Below are 17,492 nucleotides of genomic sequence, written 5' to 3' on the forward strand. Positions count from 1 at the left end.
GCTTATACATTTTATGGATAAAAAAAGTATTGGGACACACTGCATTCTAAATACACTGATCAGGCATAACATTATGACCACTGACAGGTGAAGTGAATAACACTGATTATCTCTTCATCACAGCACCTGTTAGTGGGTGAGATATATTAGGCAGTAAGTGAACATTTTGTCCTCAACTGGACCACGGAGCAAAGGAAGAAGGTAACCTGGTCTGATGAATCACATTTTCTTTTACATCACGTGGATGGCCGGGTGTGTGTGCGTCAATTACCTGGGGAACACGTGGCACCAGGATGAACTATGGGAAGAAGGCAAGCCGGCGGAGGAAATGTGATGCTTTGGGCAATGTTCTGCTGGGAAACCTTGGGTCCTGGCATCCATGTGGATGTTACTTTGACACATACCACCTACTTAAGCATTGTTGCAGACCATGTACACCTTCTCATGGAAATGATATTCCCTGGTGGCTGTGGCCTCTTTCAGCAGGATAATGCGCCCTGCCACAAAGCAAAAATGGTTCAGGAATGGTTTGAGGAGCCCAACAATGAGTTTGAGGTGTTGACTTGACCTCCAAATTCCCCAGATCTCAATCAAGTTGAGCATCTGTGGTATGTGCTGAACAAACAAGTCCGATCCATGGAGGCCCGACCTCGCAACTTACAGGACTTAAAGGATCTGCTGCTAACATTTTGGTGCCAGATACCACAGCACACCTTCAGGGGTCTAGTGGAGTCCATGCCTCGACAGGTCAGGGCTGTTTTGGCAGCAAAAGGGGGACCAACACAATATTAGGAAGGTGGTCATAATGTTATGCCTGGTCGGTGTACATAGACATATGTAGTTGGTCCCCCCCATTGCACCTATATAAGCTTCCAGTCTTCTGGGAAGGCTTTCCACAAGATGTGGAGTGTTTCTGTGGGAGTTCACCCATTGTAGAGCATTTGTGAAGTCAGGCACTTGTGTTGGATGAAGGCCTGGCTCGCAATCTCCGTTCCAGTTCATCCCAAATGTGTTTGATGGGGTTGAGGTCAGGGCTCTGTGCAGGCCAGTCAAGGTCTTCCACACCAAACTCATCCAACCATGTCTTTATGGACCTTGCTTTGTGCACTGGGGCACAGTCACGCTGGCCTTCCCCAAACTGTTCCCACAAAGTTGGAAGCATAGCATTGTCCAAACTGTCTTGCTATGCTGAAGCATTAAGATTTCATTTCACTGGAAGTAAGGGCCTTGCCCAACCCTTGAGAAAAAGCAGCCACATTATTCCTCCTCCACCAAACTTTATAGTTGGCACAATGCAGTCAGGTAGCTTTACGAATCTTTTGTTTCAAACTAGTGGTTCGGAATGTGTATCAAACTGCCAAAGTCACGTGAACCATTGAAATTTCGAAACACTTATGATGCAACAAAGCCTTGTTTACTGAAATAACTTTCACACTCCGAACCACTGATTCGAAACAAAAGATTCGTAAAGCTTCGAAGCTTCATGAAGCAGTGTTTTGAAATCGCCCATCACTAGATATTGTTGAATAAAGTCGTTATTTTGTTTTTTTGACACACAAAAAGTATTCTCGTCACTTCATAACATTAAGGTTGAACCATTGTAGTCACATGAACGGTTTTAAATATGTTTTTAGTAGCTTTCTGGGCATCGAAGTGTAAATTAACTTGATGTCAATGGAGGCCTCACTGAGCCATCGGATTTGATCAAAAATATCTTAATTTGTGTTCTGAAGATGAACGAAGGTCTTACGGGTGTGGAAGGACATGAGGGTGAGTAATTAATGACAGAATTTTCATTTTTGCGTGAACTAACCCTTTAAGCTTCATATTGAGGAGGACAAGAGGTCAGACTGTGACATTTGGAAGCGTTGTTGATCAAATGTCGATTTGTAGGTCAGAGTTCATCAAATTTGAACTCAGTATTTACTTACTGAGCATGAAGTATAGATAAAGGTAAAGATAATATGGATGTCTTTTTTCATCCATAAAGTTTGGATCAAACCGTCAAACTTTCCACCTAATATTCCACATAAAATGCAAAATAATCTAGGTAAAAGGTACAGATCTGAGCTATTTACATATTGTAAAAGTTTTGATAGGATGAAAGCATGCCTCACAGATGAAGAACAAATAAAGAACAGAAATAGTGGCAGTCATGGCATCGAAGAACAATAATAAAACTGGAATAGAGAATTCAAGACTATGAAATGTATTATTCCAGGCAGAAAAAGTGAAATAAATTTTCATACAAGGAATCAAGTGTGTCACTTTGTAACTTCTTCCTTATTTTTCATCCGCCACCAACTGAACTCCTTGTTAAGGAGACAAAGAGAGTAATTTAAATCGATCTTAAAGTGCTGCAATTACAGAATCCCAGGCTGCAATTCTATAAGAGGGAAATGGATTTCTCTGCCCATCTGTGCTATATGGCCAAACCATGAGACCTGAATATAAAGCACTGACTAGATAACAAAACTAACCACATGAGAGCGCTTTCGGCCAACATTTTCCCTTCAGCTTTGTTGTAAAACCTATCCATCGTTGTCTTTTATGGCTCGCCGCAATAATGCCGTGCAGAAATCCATAAGACGAGCCTCTTTGTGAAGTTTTACAGTGACAGAAGGCAATCCTTTAGACGACAATACCTCCTAAAGCTCAAGGACAGCAAGAGGTCAGGAAACTGGCAGACTTATTCCTCAGGCAAGTTTTCTGGAAACTTCCACCTGACCTTGAGCAGTACCGAATACAACTTCTGTTTTAAACTCATACGGAAGAGCTCTAGATGTCCATTTTAGACTCCCACCATAACGTACTCAACTGGCAGCACATAATGAGTGAATAGCCCATGTGTCTGACAAGCCAAATACAACAGCGACACGCCATCTACAAAGCACATTGCTGGTTTGTGAACTAATAAATTTGTGGCTGTTATCTCTAAACGACACAATAAATAACCAATATTCCTGAACGGATGACTTGACCTTACTGTCCAGGAAGAAAATTGCGCTTCTCATGAAGAAGCTGGCGATCACTTTCACGCTAAACTCAAAAGACAGATTCCCAAAGTGGCAATTACCGTTTTGACATCCATTCTGAAGAAAAAAAAGTGACCAAAATCCTTTCAAAACTCCAACTGAACAAATACAAGGGTGTATAAAGAAAGATGGCTCTTTACGTAATGAGATCAGGATATGGAATAGCTTTCAAACTACAATATGGCAGCTAGCTATTATTGTCTTCACAGTCAGTATCATCTTAAGGGTTGGCGATAGACGATCCTAACAGATTTCAGCTCATCTATATTTATACAAGAAAGCGGCACTAATTTTGGTCATTACATTTACCTTGCCCGACACACACACACATTCAATGACCTCTGAATTATACAATGACGCGACAAGAGCGTATTCTAACAAGACTCAAACTCCACAGTGTAATCCATCAACACACTCGTATTTGACACGCTGAAGGAAGAGCTTGAAATAGGCAATTATTGAACCATCTCCTCGATTTACACCCATCCGCACTTCACCTTCACATGTAACTTTGTGGATACGTACGCCATGTCATGGCATCACTGGGTCCAAAATCAGCACTTTGCAGGCCGCATGGGTTGGTTTCGACATTCTCGCCATCAATTTGACTGAGAGACTGAAGAGTGAGAAGTGAGCGAATGAAAAGTGTAAGAAGATGAGGAGAAAGTGAGACAGAGCTCTGTTGCTCGAGGCACTTGATCTGGTGTGGGTGTCCTCTCGGATTGCCTGACAGATAATCCATTAAATGTTTCAACCCAATGACAAGGATGGATTTCAGGAAACGCCCGTGAACGCACACTATCACACAGTTCAGTACTGTAATTATGGCTAGTGGTTTAAAAACACATTTTTCTTATGACTGCAGACAATTATTCTAATACTCAATCTAATATATTAAAAAAAAGTTTCAATTGCTTTCAAAAGCTTTCATTGAAATAGTTTTATTTTCAATATTGTTGACTCATTTTAAATATACATTAACTTTGAAAATAGATTCAAGAAAAAAAAAAAGCTATTTATATTTGTGGATGTTTAGCTTGTAAAACGTAATAGGCACAGTAGAAAAATTACACCGCTTTATGTTTATTTGAAAAAAAATGTAATTAAATATACATTATATGCACTTTTTTAAGCATGTAATCAGGAAAATTTATCAATATTGCATTTACTTTGCAATAACCAGTTGACAATACTTAACCTAGAGTTTTAAATTTTATACCCATAAAAAGTCTTATCACACCCTTATAAACAAGATAAACCTCAAGTCAGACTGGGACGGAGATATCATATGGAGATTAAGAAATCAATATCAGATTTGAGATGTATTTCACAGTTCAGTTGTATAAAATTGAGGATATTCCACTACATGACTCTGTATTGTTTCATGATTTACTTAATATGGAATGCAATTAAGCTATTATTTATCTTAATATTTTTATAGTTTAATTTGAAAAAATAAATCCATACTCATAATCAATAAAGGAAACTTTCAATAAAATGCTTAAGTAAGGCAATGAATGTTAAAGAGTTATTAATTTAACTATAGAAATGGCTGTATACGGTTGACAAAAATGCAGAAAAAAATGCCTCCCATTTTCCAAGACAGCCCTGGATTTGAGACCCCAGATTTTGGGGGCTGTGAAGAGGGTCTCAAATACAGTTCTGTCCCTGGAAATAACTGGGCAGGAGGCCCAAAGACTCTACCAGGCTGCTATGTAGCTGTGGTTCAGAAGGCAGGTGAGAAAAGTGGCTTCATCTCAGGCATTATGTGCAGTTTTCTCAGTGAATGAAGTGTGTAAGGCTGTTTTGTTTATGTCATGGTGATGCAGGCCACAGCTTTATAAGGTATGTTTGTTTTGTGTATGTGTGAACGCATATATGCATTTATTTCCTGGCAATGGCTGCAACGGCTTTCCTGGCCGCATCATCGAGGTCAATGGCAGAGGTGATGGGCAGCCCGCTCTCAGACAGGATACGCTTCGCCTCCTGAACATTGGTTCCTGAAAATGAAAACAAAACAAGAGCAAAGACACTTTGGTTAATGGGGATTTTTAGGCCTTCACTTTTATTCTGACACAGATTCTTACCAACAGGGATGCACAATATATTTTAATAGGCTGTTTTGTATTTATTGGCATCTGTATATTTATTGGATATTCATAATATCCCCTGTTGGAAAGTTTTTCATGTTTTTCAGCTTGGACATACATGTACAATTATTTTATGTTTATCTAAGGCACACAAATAATTATAGTTGTAGTACACGTATTAATAATTATTCATAGATCCAATTGTGTTTACTTAACACAGACAAACTTGAATAATATGTATAATACCAAACTTTTAAATCAAATGCTTATATCTAGGACCAAACAATATGAAATGAATAATAAATAAATATTAGATATTAAATATTATCAAAAAAAAAAAAAAAAAAAAAAAAAAAAAAAAGAAAGAAAGAAAAAAAAGTAGACTTTTGTGTGTGTGTGTGTGTGTGAATTTTTTAGTTTAGGTCTAAAATATTGCCATAATTATCATAATTAAAAATATAAATATTATATAAAAATATAAATGAATAATAAATAAAATATAAATAGTATAATATATAACTTTGCATAATATCAAACTTATTAAAATAAACAGGTTATGCCATATTATAAAACAATAGTAAATACAAATATAGCTTTTTTGGGTGTATTTTTAGTTCAGGTCAATAATATCATCCATAACTAAATTAAAAATATAAATAATATTATATAAAATATAAACAATAGTAAAAAAATTAATATAATATAATATAATATAATATAATATAATATAATATAATACCAAACATATCATGAAAATCAATTAGTCATATCTAGGCCAACATATTGTAAAATAATATTTGCAAATATAAATATTGATTTTATTGTATTTTTAGACAAATTAGTTTAGGTCTAAAATATTGCCATAATTATCATAATTAAAAATATAAATATAAATAATATAATATATAATAATATAGCAAACTTATTAAAATAAACAGGTTATGCCATATTATAAAACAATAGTAAATAAAAACATAGCTTTTTTGTGGTGTATTTTTAATTCAGGTCAATAATATCGTCCATAACTAAATTAAAAATATAAATAATATTATATAAAAAAAATATAAACAATAAAAAAAATAAATAAATTATAAATAATATAATATAATATGATATAATTTATATAATACCAAACATTTCATGAAAATAAATGAGTCATATCTATTATAAAGGAATATTTGCAAATATAAATATTGATTATTTGTACTTTTTAGACAAATTAGTTTAGGTCTATAACAATGACCATAACATAATTAAAAATATAAATAACATTATATAAATACAAATATAATATAAATTATAATACAATATATATTGTAAGGGGAATATATAATATATATATACACACACACACACACACACACACACACAAACATATTAATAATTCTTATTAGTATCAGCCTGAATTTTAATATCAGTGTATCACTACCATCCTTATAATAAGGCCTAACAAGGAAAATCTGGCTAGACTTAAAGAAAGAAATAAGTCAGTGTTTTCTCAAAAAGCTGTGACTGGCAGGGACTGAGTTTGGGGAGTGTGTCTCTGCTGGTTTAAAGAATCAATGGTGTTGAAAATGCTTTAGGATCGTTCCATTGGCTGAAAAGGACAGGAAATGTTCCATTGACTGAATGGCAATGGGGTTGTTCGTTCCATTGGCTGGAAACGCAAGTGCTCCGTTCACTGGCCAGGGGGACGTGTTGGTGCCAGATGCTGAGGTCCCGACTGAGCACGCGCTGTATCATTTTGCTTGGGCTGCCCTTGCGGTCTCCACGGTGACTCTGAATGTCACTGAACTATGGCCCCCTGACACAGGGCCAGGGCCCGGGGCCAACTCAATAAAACAAATCAGAAATCTACTCCACAGGGGTCAAAAGGATGAGGTTGGATTGAGAAGAAAAGGAAGAAAGACAAGAAGGAAAAGGAACAGGGTGTGAGATGTGAGGAATGACAGACAGAGCTCATGTTGAGCAGCTGTTGATGACAGAGGTGCTGATTTCACAGGTGAATGTGCAGCTCCAGGGAGAAAATATCACACTCACAGAAAATGTGTGTGTCAAAAGCAGGCCTATTAAAGCTACAAATGTAATGTTTTCCATTACATTTTTTAAAATTTGCTTTACATTACTTATTTATTACCGATTTCATATTTTTTTTTACTTCATTGTGTTTTATTTTAGATTTGACTTAATTATTCATATACTTATTTAAACATTTATTTTTTATTTAACTATTATATTTTATTTTAATTTCATACACTGTATTATATTTTATTTAATAATTCATGTACTTATCTAAACATTTGGTAACTATTGCGTATTTTATTTTATTTCTATAAGCAGTTTTATATTTTATTTAAAGTTTTATTTATTTATTCATAAACTTATTTAAACATTTTTACCTATTATGTACTTTATTTTCATTTAATTTATTTATTTTTATAAGCAGTTTTATATTTTATCTAATATTTTATTTAATTATTCATATACTTATTTAAACATTTATTTTTTATTTAACTATATATTTCATTTTCATTTTATAAACCTTGTTATATATTTTATTTAAAATTTTATTTATTTATTCATAAACTTATTTAAACATTTTAACTATTATGTACTTTATTTTAATTTAATTTATTTTTATAAGCAGTTATATATATATATATATATATATTTCATTTTAATTTGACAAACCTTATATTTTATTTAACATTTTTAACTATTATATATTTTATTTTATGTTTTATTTAATTATTCATATAGTTATTTATAATTTTTTTTTATATTAAAAATATTTTAATGTTTAATATTATAATTATATTTTAATTATTTAATAATATAATTATTATACATTTGATTTATTTCTAACTTTTTACATTTATCTTTAATTTTAAACATCACTTTATTTATTTATTTAAATTCATAACTTTATTTATTTATTTAAATTTATAAATATACATTTTAGTTTGGAGATTGACTAGACTAGGGAAATGGGATCAGGACATGATGTGAGCCAGGCTTGAACTTGCATCGCCAACATAAGCACCATAGATCTACATGCTAACTGCTAAGCCACGACTCCAAATCCTCATCCTTTTATGAACCATGTGGGAGAAAAATTGTTTTCAAGCATGTGTTATCCTGAATATTTATCAGATTGGATCTAGAACTCTGCCTGTGCAAAAATATCTTTTAATGCATCGGAGTTTCAGTATATTTAGGCTACACACTTATGTATACATCTAATTTCTCTCTCCGCACATGTATAAGTATCTCTCTACATACACGTCTGTCAGTGTGAGTGTGTTGTTGTTGTCCTGCAGTGTAATTATGATAATACTCGCTCTCAGGAGAGAGGATGTTCTAATCAATAGCAGTTTCATGAGGAATTCAATTACCAGCACCACTTAACTACTGATATTTCAGCGCTTTTGTCCGCTCGCACAATAACTCATTTCTAACACGTCTCCCACATTTGGCAGCACAAAACAATCAATTGTATAATTTCATTAGCAGAGGACGAGGGCGAGCAGGGCCGTGTGCTGGGAGTATAGAATATCCGCCGACCGCCACTGCTTCACAATGCTGAGTCGTCTAAGGGCAACGAGAGCAAACTTAAACAAAAGCCTTGAAAAATACTCACACACACACACACACACACACACACACACACACACACACACTGAAGAGTTTGTTTCTCAGCCTTGTGTGAGTCAGATCTTTGCATGTGTTCTTTTCAAGCATCAGTATGTGTCTCATACATACAGAATAAGTTGTGTATGTGGTAATATCTCACACACATAGACCTACAGTACATTGATCTTAGCATAGAAGAGCTGACATGCACACTCACTTACTGCCACTAGGTGCTGCTAGAGACCAACGTAACACCAAAACCAACCAGAATGAATCAATATGAAATGGCCCATGCCTCTGAACAAAGATTAGATTAGAATAACTAATCTTTAAACATACACACTCATTATGGAACTGACAGAATATGATTATGAACAAGTATGCACAGATATTAACAATGAGTTTTGAAAGGGGCTTTACTGAAAGCAGGTTATTTTGACAAATTTAGCATTATCCTGACACTTCTGTTCCAAAGTTTGCGGCAAGTTTTTCTTTTTTAAATTAATACTTTTTATGCAGCACAACTGTTTTTAACATTGATAATAAGAAATGTTTCTTGAGCAGCAAATCAGCATATTAGAATGATTTCTGAAGGATCATGTGACTGAAGACTGGATTAATGGAGATGAAAATTAAGCTTTGCCATCACAGAAATAAATCACATTTTAAAATATAATCAAATAGAAAACAGTTATCTTAAATTATAATAATATTTCACAATATTACTGTTTTTATTGTATTTTTGATCCAATAAATGCAGTCGCGGTGAGCATGAGACTTCTTTCAAAAACAAAAACTTTTTTTTAAACATATATATATATATATATATATATATATATATATATATATATATATATATATGTATGTATGTATATATATATATATATATATATATATATATATAATTTTAAAAGCCTTATTATATTTAATTTAATATTTAATTTAATTATTCATATACTTATTTGAACATTTTAATGTTTATTTTATTTTATTTTTATAACCAGTTTTATATTTTATATCATTATTTTTTTATTTAATATATTTTATTATTTAATTATTCATATGCTTACTTAAAATTTATTTTTGATTTAACTACTATATATTTTATTTAATTATTTATAACTTTTTAATTTATCTTTAATTTTAAAAAATTTTATATATATATTTAAATGTATAAATATACATTTTAATGGAGAGATTCACTAGAAAACAACAGAAGAATAGGGTGAATGGGATCAGGACATGATGTGAGCCAGGCTTAAACTTGCATCGCCCACATGAGCACCACTGATGAAAAAATAATAATAATAATTTAATTATTTTATGACTTTTAAAATGAGTGATACATATATTTTAGGAGATTTTCATGCAGAAATCAGGCTTTTACATACTTTCCCGTCATATGATATTTTTGATACAATTGAGCAAATTACACTACTGAAAAACAATAAAAATATAAACATTTTATATCATATCTGACTACAATTTTAATATTTTTTATGCATCTATATGACATAGCCGTTTACACTGGCAGTGCAGGATTCGTATATGTAATATATGTAATGCCAATTATGGCAGCAATACCAATATGTCTGTACATGCAAACTGAGGTGATCAACAAAATTATTATATTCAACATTATTCTGCTTGGCCTTAAAGTTGTCGAAGCAAGCTTATAGAGTGGTCTGTTTTTGACTCACTACATCAGATTCAGCTCTCAGTTTTGACCATAACAACAATGAAACCACACGGAGCGGTTCAAGTGCTTATAAAAAGACGAGAGAAGGAAAATATTTTCATTCATTATGTGTCATTGACAGTCTTAGGTGTCTAAGAGCTGATTGTAGAAAAGTTGGAAGAAAAGAGTAAAAGGTTCACACACTTTCATGTATACCTATAGTCTTTTTTGGAAAGGTGGGACTTATGGAGGGGCTGGGGTAAGAAATGGTCCTGAATCAATAGGCAGCTAATACAACTAAACTCCAAGCTGGGAACCATCTTATAGCGATCTGTCAGACATGATCAGCCACAGACAGAGAGACAGAATAGACGATCGATCTGTAAGCAGCATGCTGCCTCTTACACCCATTACTAGGGGCTTTCAGGCCACTGTGGCTAATTCACTTTTTCAGAGAGGGCAGGCGAATCTGAGCCAGTATTGCTTTAAGGCATTTTCATTTGGATGCTTTGTGAAAATTGTGTGTCAGTAATTACTTTCGCCCTGTGTGTGATATGAAGGCTTTTAGCCATTTAATTTAAAAGGGTAGTTCAAAATAAATAAATAAATTTCAATGAAGATTATTAATAATTAATCATTTATATAATTAACACAAATATATGTATTAAAATATTCCAAATCTATGGGGCTTTTCTTCAATGATTCACAACAGCAGGAAATTTTGACATTTGTGCTGTTTTTCATGCTATTACAATGAATGTTGAAGGCTTTTTAAGCTTGCAAAAGCACTGTAACAGTATCATGAAAGTGGTCCATATGCTTTCCTTTAAAGCCATATGACAGTTTTATTTAAGAAAAAGACAGAAAAAAAGTGTCTGTCTTCTTGACCTCTGTCCAAACTCTCTTTGGAGCATTTGTGAGAGAATAAGTGATGTCAGTAAACAAAACGCTTTTTGAATGCATTCATGAGCCATCTTTTAAGTTCAACTCACTGACTTAAAGGTTTAGTTCACTCAAAAATGAAATTTCTGTCATTAAGTAATCACCCTCATGCCGTTCCACACCCGTAAGACCTTCAATTTGAGCTCAGTGCAGGCTTCCTTGTTTACGTCCGAATGCTGGCTCATTATTGGCCGGATCCTGCGTCAGCATCACATGCATGCATTGTGCTGCTCACGTGTTCAGCTTCCCCCAATACTGAGTTGGCGTTCGGACATAAACAAGGAAGCCTGCACTGAGTTCACTACATATGACAATTGTGACAAGCAGGGTGGAGGGTGGGCGAGAGCCGTGGGGGAACGGCGCGAGGCCGGTGGTGCGAGTGTTAACAAGCGTCAGCTGCGCGTTGCACCGGTCTCGAATCTCTCGAAAGCCCGGGAGGAAGGAGGGACATGCTGTCGGAGAGCCCTCGCTGCTGAGGAGGATCGCGGTGCTGAGGAGGTCTGGCAGCACGAGGAAGAGCCTCTCGGCTGGCTGAGGACCGAGCGGCAGTGTGTCCGGGAACCGAACCAAGAATTTTTTTTTTTCCTCTCTCGTCTGTCGCTCCCTGTGCTTCCGTCTCCTTTTCTCTCGTCTCGTCTGTCCTTACCCCCAGGTGCTGCGGCCGCCGAGACTGGCCCCCAGGGGGAGTAGAACGCAGTCTCGTGGCCCCCGGCCTGCGAGGGGCGATGGGGGTATGTGACGAGCAGGGCGGGCGAGAGCCGCGAGGGAACGGCACGAGGCCGCTGCACGTTGCACCGGTCTCGTATCTCTCAAGGAAGAGCTCCGAAAGCATAAATGGAGGAGCGACGACAGTGAAAGACGAGACAGGATCAGGCCTGGATTTGACTTTATTTTTTATTATGTTTGTGTGGCCGGCAGACATCCGTTAGGGTCTACCGGCATTTACTTTCGTTTTGTATTTGTTTATTTTATATATTAAAGTTGTTTTGAACGTTCGCCGGTTCCCGCCTCCTCCTTCCCGTATCAACTAACCTTACTACAACAATGATTCAAATTGTTGAATAAAGTTGTTATTTTTGTTTTGTTTTTGTGCACAAAAAGTATTCTCATTGCTTAATAACATTAAGGTTGAATCACTGCAGTCACGTTGACTATTTTAACCATGTTTTTAATTACCTTTCTGGACCTCAAAAGGTGCAATGACGTTGCTGCCTATGTGTGGATCAGATACCCTTGGATTTCATCAAAAATATCTTAATTTGTGTTCCGAAGATGAATTAAGTTCTTACGGGTGTGGAACAACATGAGGGTGAGTACTTAATGACAGAAATTTCATTTTTGGGTGAACTAACCCGTTAATGATTCGTTTGTAGTAGTGAACAGATCCACACAAGAGCCATATGGAAAACGCAGCACGAGACCTGTTTACATAGCTCTAGCATGTTGCATCCTCGTATTGTCAACTGTACTATCGAGTTTATACTGAATGGACATTTCAGACTATAAAAGGTAAGAATGAAATGGTCTCTTCTTCACTCAAATTGTCACGTTTTCTGTCAGCATTTGACATTTTCCCCCTCAAATGCTGAATTTACTGTTTATATTCAGTTCGCTGTGTTTCCGTGACTGTCCAAAGCAGGCAAATGTAGGGCTTTTCACACTGCAGTTAACCCCGGGTTATCGTCGTTCTAAATACCGCTTTTAATCCCGGGTAAAGGAATGTTTCACACTTGTAATTCAGGAGTGGTTTCAGCACCGTTTTTTACCCAGGGTTATGAAACCCTGCTCCGTTTTGAGGCGTTAACCCCGCATGCCAAACTTGTACAGTATGAAACAGTATATGAACAGTAAATTCAGCATTTTGGAGGGAAAAAGTCAAATGCTGACAGAAAACATGACAATTTGAGTGAAGAGGAGACTGTTTTATTGTTACCTTTATAGTCATGTCCATTCAGTAAGGCTGCACAACATATCGTGATTTATCACAAATTTTATCGCATGCAATTTGGCAAAGGCTGCGATTATTTTATGCGCAGCTTGTCAGAGCTGTACAGCACACACACAGATGCTTCTCCATCTGAAAGTCAGAGGGCGCTCTTGAGCAGAAACTCCAAATATGCCCTGCCATAGAAGTAGAACATGCGCCATTCCAGGAAATCCTTATGGACGTCATACTACCGCTGTAGCTGAATAAACAGAAGATTGAAACGCCTTGATTGATTAAACATGGCTAATAAACACACGACTGCCTTATTCTGTGTAAGAAGCCACATCATCTCACAGAAGGATGCTCAACTGTCGTTATGAAGTGAGTTTGGAGTAAAAACATGTTATTAATGTTGTCTTTTGTTGGACAAGATGTTAATAAATGCTTCTCATGTCTGGAAAGATGTTTGACGCATGTTGCTTTTTCAAATGTACATTATAAGCGACTCAAACTCGCAGTGCTTTCAGATGGATTAACATTTGGAGCCATACTTCATTGACAAGCTGCGCATAAAGGGGAAAAAAAAATCTTTGTGATTTCATACTCGCACTAAGAATCGCGTTTAAGCGCATTTTCAATGTTATTTTTCTTATCGTGCGATACATTGTGCAGCCCTACTATTCAGAATAAACTCAATAATACAATCTGCAACACGAAGATGCGCAATGCTAGAGCTATGTAAATAGGTTGTGTGCTGTGTTTAAATATGCAAATAAGAACATTAACTCAGGGATTAGGAATGTACAATGTGAAACATCATCTTATAAATATGCAGGATTAATTGTTAACCCCAGGTAAATTATGAGCCATGTGAAACGTGAAGAAAAATAACCCAGGATTCCATTTACCCGGGGTTTAGAATGACCCAGGGTTAACTATTTCAAGTGTGAAAAGCCCTTATGAGTATGCGATTGGTTGTCTGTTGCTATAGCTGTAACATTTTAACACCGCATTGTTTCACACTTTACAAGTTTGGCACCACAATGCGGGGTTAACACCTCAAAAGCGGTGCTAAGCAGGGTTTTAATAACCCTGGGTAAAAAGCGGTGCTAACCACGCTTCTAAATTACAAGTGTGAAATGTTCCTTTACCCGGGGTTAAAAACGGTGTTTAGAACAATGATAACCCGGGGTTAAGCTTAGTGTGAAAAGCCCTTTTTTGTGCTCCTCACAAAGGTGTAGCCACATTATCAAAATTTTGCAAGAAAAAAAAGGTCAGTTGTCTATTGTCAACAGTGTATTGATGTCTGAAACACAGCTCACACAGAAGTTACTAAACCAAGCAGCTTTTTGTTGGTCAACAGGGCAAATTCATGTGACCAACTCAAACCTGTTGTGAAATCTCCTGAGCGCCTAGATTCCTAACTGAAATGACTGGATTTTGCCAACGATGGTAAATGTGACAGCACCTTAAGACAGAAAGTCATACAGATTTGAAATGACATGAGTAAATGATGATAGAATGTTCATCTATGGGTGAACTGTTTCTTTAACCATTTCAATGATGTATCTGGCATATTGCCATCAGGTTTGGCCCACATGTGCATTGAGAGTTCAAATATTATCAGAAAATTAAATATAATGTGTATTTAATTTTGCTAAATATCTTCATGCTGCTCTTGTCCTATATTTAAACGGTCCTCAGAAGGACAGGCTACGGCATGGACAAACGAGGGGCAGAAAACTAATGGAGTGGAGTATATGACTCTCTCTGGGCAAAACGACTCAGCTGTTTTCTGCCAATTATCCTAATGGCCAGATGGGATCAGGCCGGGCCCAGTGTCACACGAGCAAGTAGCATTAGCATACACAGGTGAGAGGTCCCGCAATCAACGCCTGGCCCCTCTGCTCCTCTCACTGCCACCAACAACTGCTGCGGCGTGACGCGCTTGCTAACCAACACCAACAAACTCTTTACTTGACAGACGTGGCTTTTGTTATAGGTACGGGTTTTACAGAGTACATTTTAAGAAATAAGAGGTAAATTGCAACCTTTGAGTCCAAAAATGGAAAAAATTTATTAAAATGTTATTGTTTGGCCACACCCACCTTCGAGCCTGACCACCAGGGGAACCTTGAGCTCCAGTTCTCGGCAGGCCTTGGTGATGCCGTTAGCAATGATGGCACAGTTAACAATCCCTCCGAAGATGTTTACCAAGATGGCCTCTACCTGAATGCGGGAAAAGAAGTGAAAATGGTTGGAAAAGATGCTTTATTTAGATAAAAACATAGCATGTGTTAGGAAATGCAAAGTTTAAGAAGATATAAAGGCAAGAAAGCAAAATCTTCAGGGTTCTCACACAAGTTTTTTTTTTTAAATCATTAAAGTCAATTAATTTCAAGACAATTCAACATTTTGATTGAGGATAACTAGGAAAGTTTATATTCAGGGTGAAATAGCATGGACAATTCATTTATCTATTATTTATAAAATTATTTAACATTTCCAATACTTTCAGGTTTTCCATGACTGGAGAAAACCCAAAGCTCATATGAATAAAGAACAGCTGCCAAATAGGCTATTAGCACTAGTACGCTAAAACCTTCATGGGGCTGGAAAAGAGATTTGAGGTGCTTAAGTCCTGAAATGAGCAGCCCACCCGAAGAGAAGCTAGATATTTCAGCTGTGCTAACAATGCTATATAATGACCATAATTCCTCAAAAGAAAATAAGCAGATTATACTTCAACACAATCTAACAATAATTTACATAAATGTATAGTAGCAATCAAAGGGATATTAAACTGTGCAAACACACACATGCATAGAACAGCTCGCGATTGTGTTACTCTTACAAGGTAAGAATTTCAATAACTCCATGCCAATTTATTTCAGTCAAATTAGCAAGTCAACAGATAAGATTAATTTGGCATGTTTACTCATAATCTATGCTAATCTGTGGGAGTGACTGCTGGCGGTGGTAATGATGTTTACATGTCTGAGGATTAGAGAGATATTGGCAGATTCCATCGAAAAATGCTGTTACCCACCTTACTGGCTAAAAACTAGAGCTCCTGTGTCTTGAATTAGTATATTGTGAATATGAATTTAGGCAATATAAATGTCTTCTAAACACTGGGATGCTAATAACTCAATCATCTGTTACATGATTAAGAGGTCACACATTACACATAGCTTGTGCTTTGTAATTTCACACTATAACAGCATTGTGCAATGTCATTGTAGCTATTTTTAAAATCACTGTGGCATTATTAACTGTTTTCATCCTGCTTTTTAAGCAAAAATTGTTAGAAAAATATAACAACAATAATAATAATTATAATAATACTAATAATATAATAATGAATAAAATGAAAAAGCAATTATGCCATTGTGAAATGTTTATCCTACACGTAAGTAAAACGTATCATTATTATTAGGGATGGTAAGATTCACTGATTCGCATCGGTATAAAAGTTAATGATGAGTTGCATCGATTTAATGAAGTGTACATCGGATACAAGTTAGTATTTGTATCGCGATGCATCGGTTCTGGTTCTAACATAACTGCATTGGTAAAAAACGATTTATATATATGTAATTATTAGTAGATGCGCAATACATTTATTATTCAGAAAGTGAAAAAAATAAAATAAATAAAAATTAAATATAGATTGATTTCTTCTCGCTAAACTGTTTTTCAAGCGCGTTCTCTCATCACCACTGCTGCTATGTGAATATGATGCATAACAACACTACGGAGACCGAGGCGTGTCAAGAGTCATAGAATATAGATTAACATGGCACTACAAAGGCCTGTTTGTGAAAGGGAAGGGCCATGCGTTAGAAGTCAGAAGGCATTAAGTTAATTTATGATTTGCTGTCTGTCTGAACCAAAGAAATAAATGCGAACTATCTGTACCCATATTAAGGGCCCTGTGATTTCCGCGATGCAGAAAACACGAACGTAATCGCGGAATCCATTAATAAAAACGGACTTTACTGTATCACGTGGTCAGATCTCAGCAACCCGTCAAAATAAAAGTTCGGTTTAACTTGTAAAAGAAATATAGCCATATTATTTTCATTTCATTTCATATAATATATTACTATTGTGGTACTATGTAGTCACTATTGTATTACTATTGTATGGTATAATGTATTTCTTAATGACAATGTAATACTACT

The 17,492-nt window shown here is 35.6% G+C and overlaps 1 protein-coding gene across 1 annotated transcript in view; it reads right to left on the reverse strand.

Annotated features, from left to right (window-relative positions):
* Positions 1–4,102: 4,102 nt before the first annotated feature.
* Positions 4,103–17,492, reverse strand: part of suclg2 (succinate-CoA ligase GDP-forming subunit beta) — a 125,382-nt gene continuing 111,992 nt past the window's right edge. The window contains exons 10-11 of the mRNA XM_051912139.1: positions 15,414–15,534; positions 4,103–5,035 (exon numbers count right to left, since the gene is read on the reverse strand). Coding sequence (XP_051768099.1) covers positions 4,920–5,035; positions 15,414–15,534 — 237 coding nt within the window. The 3' untranslated portion in view covers positions 4,103–4,919. The remainder of the gene's footprint in view (positions 5,036–15,413; positions 15,535–17,492) is intronic.

The sequence above is a fragment of the Ctenopharyngodon idella genome, chromosome 11 (genome assembly GCF_019924925.1).
Source record: "Ctenopharyngodon idella isolate HZGC_01 chromosome 11, HZGC01, whole genome shotgun sequence".
Taxonomy (NCBI): Eukaryota; Metazoa; Chordata; class Actinopteri; order Cypriniformes; family Xenocyprididae; genus Ctenopharyngodon; species Ctenopharyngodon idella.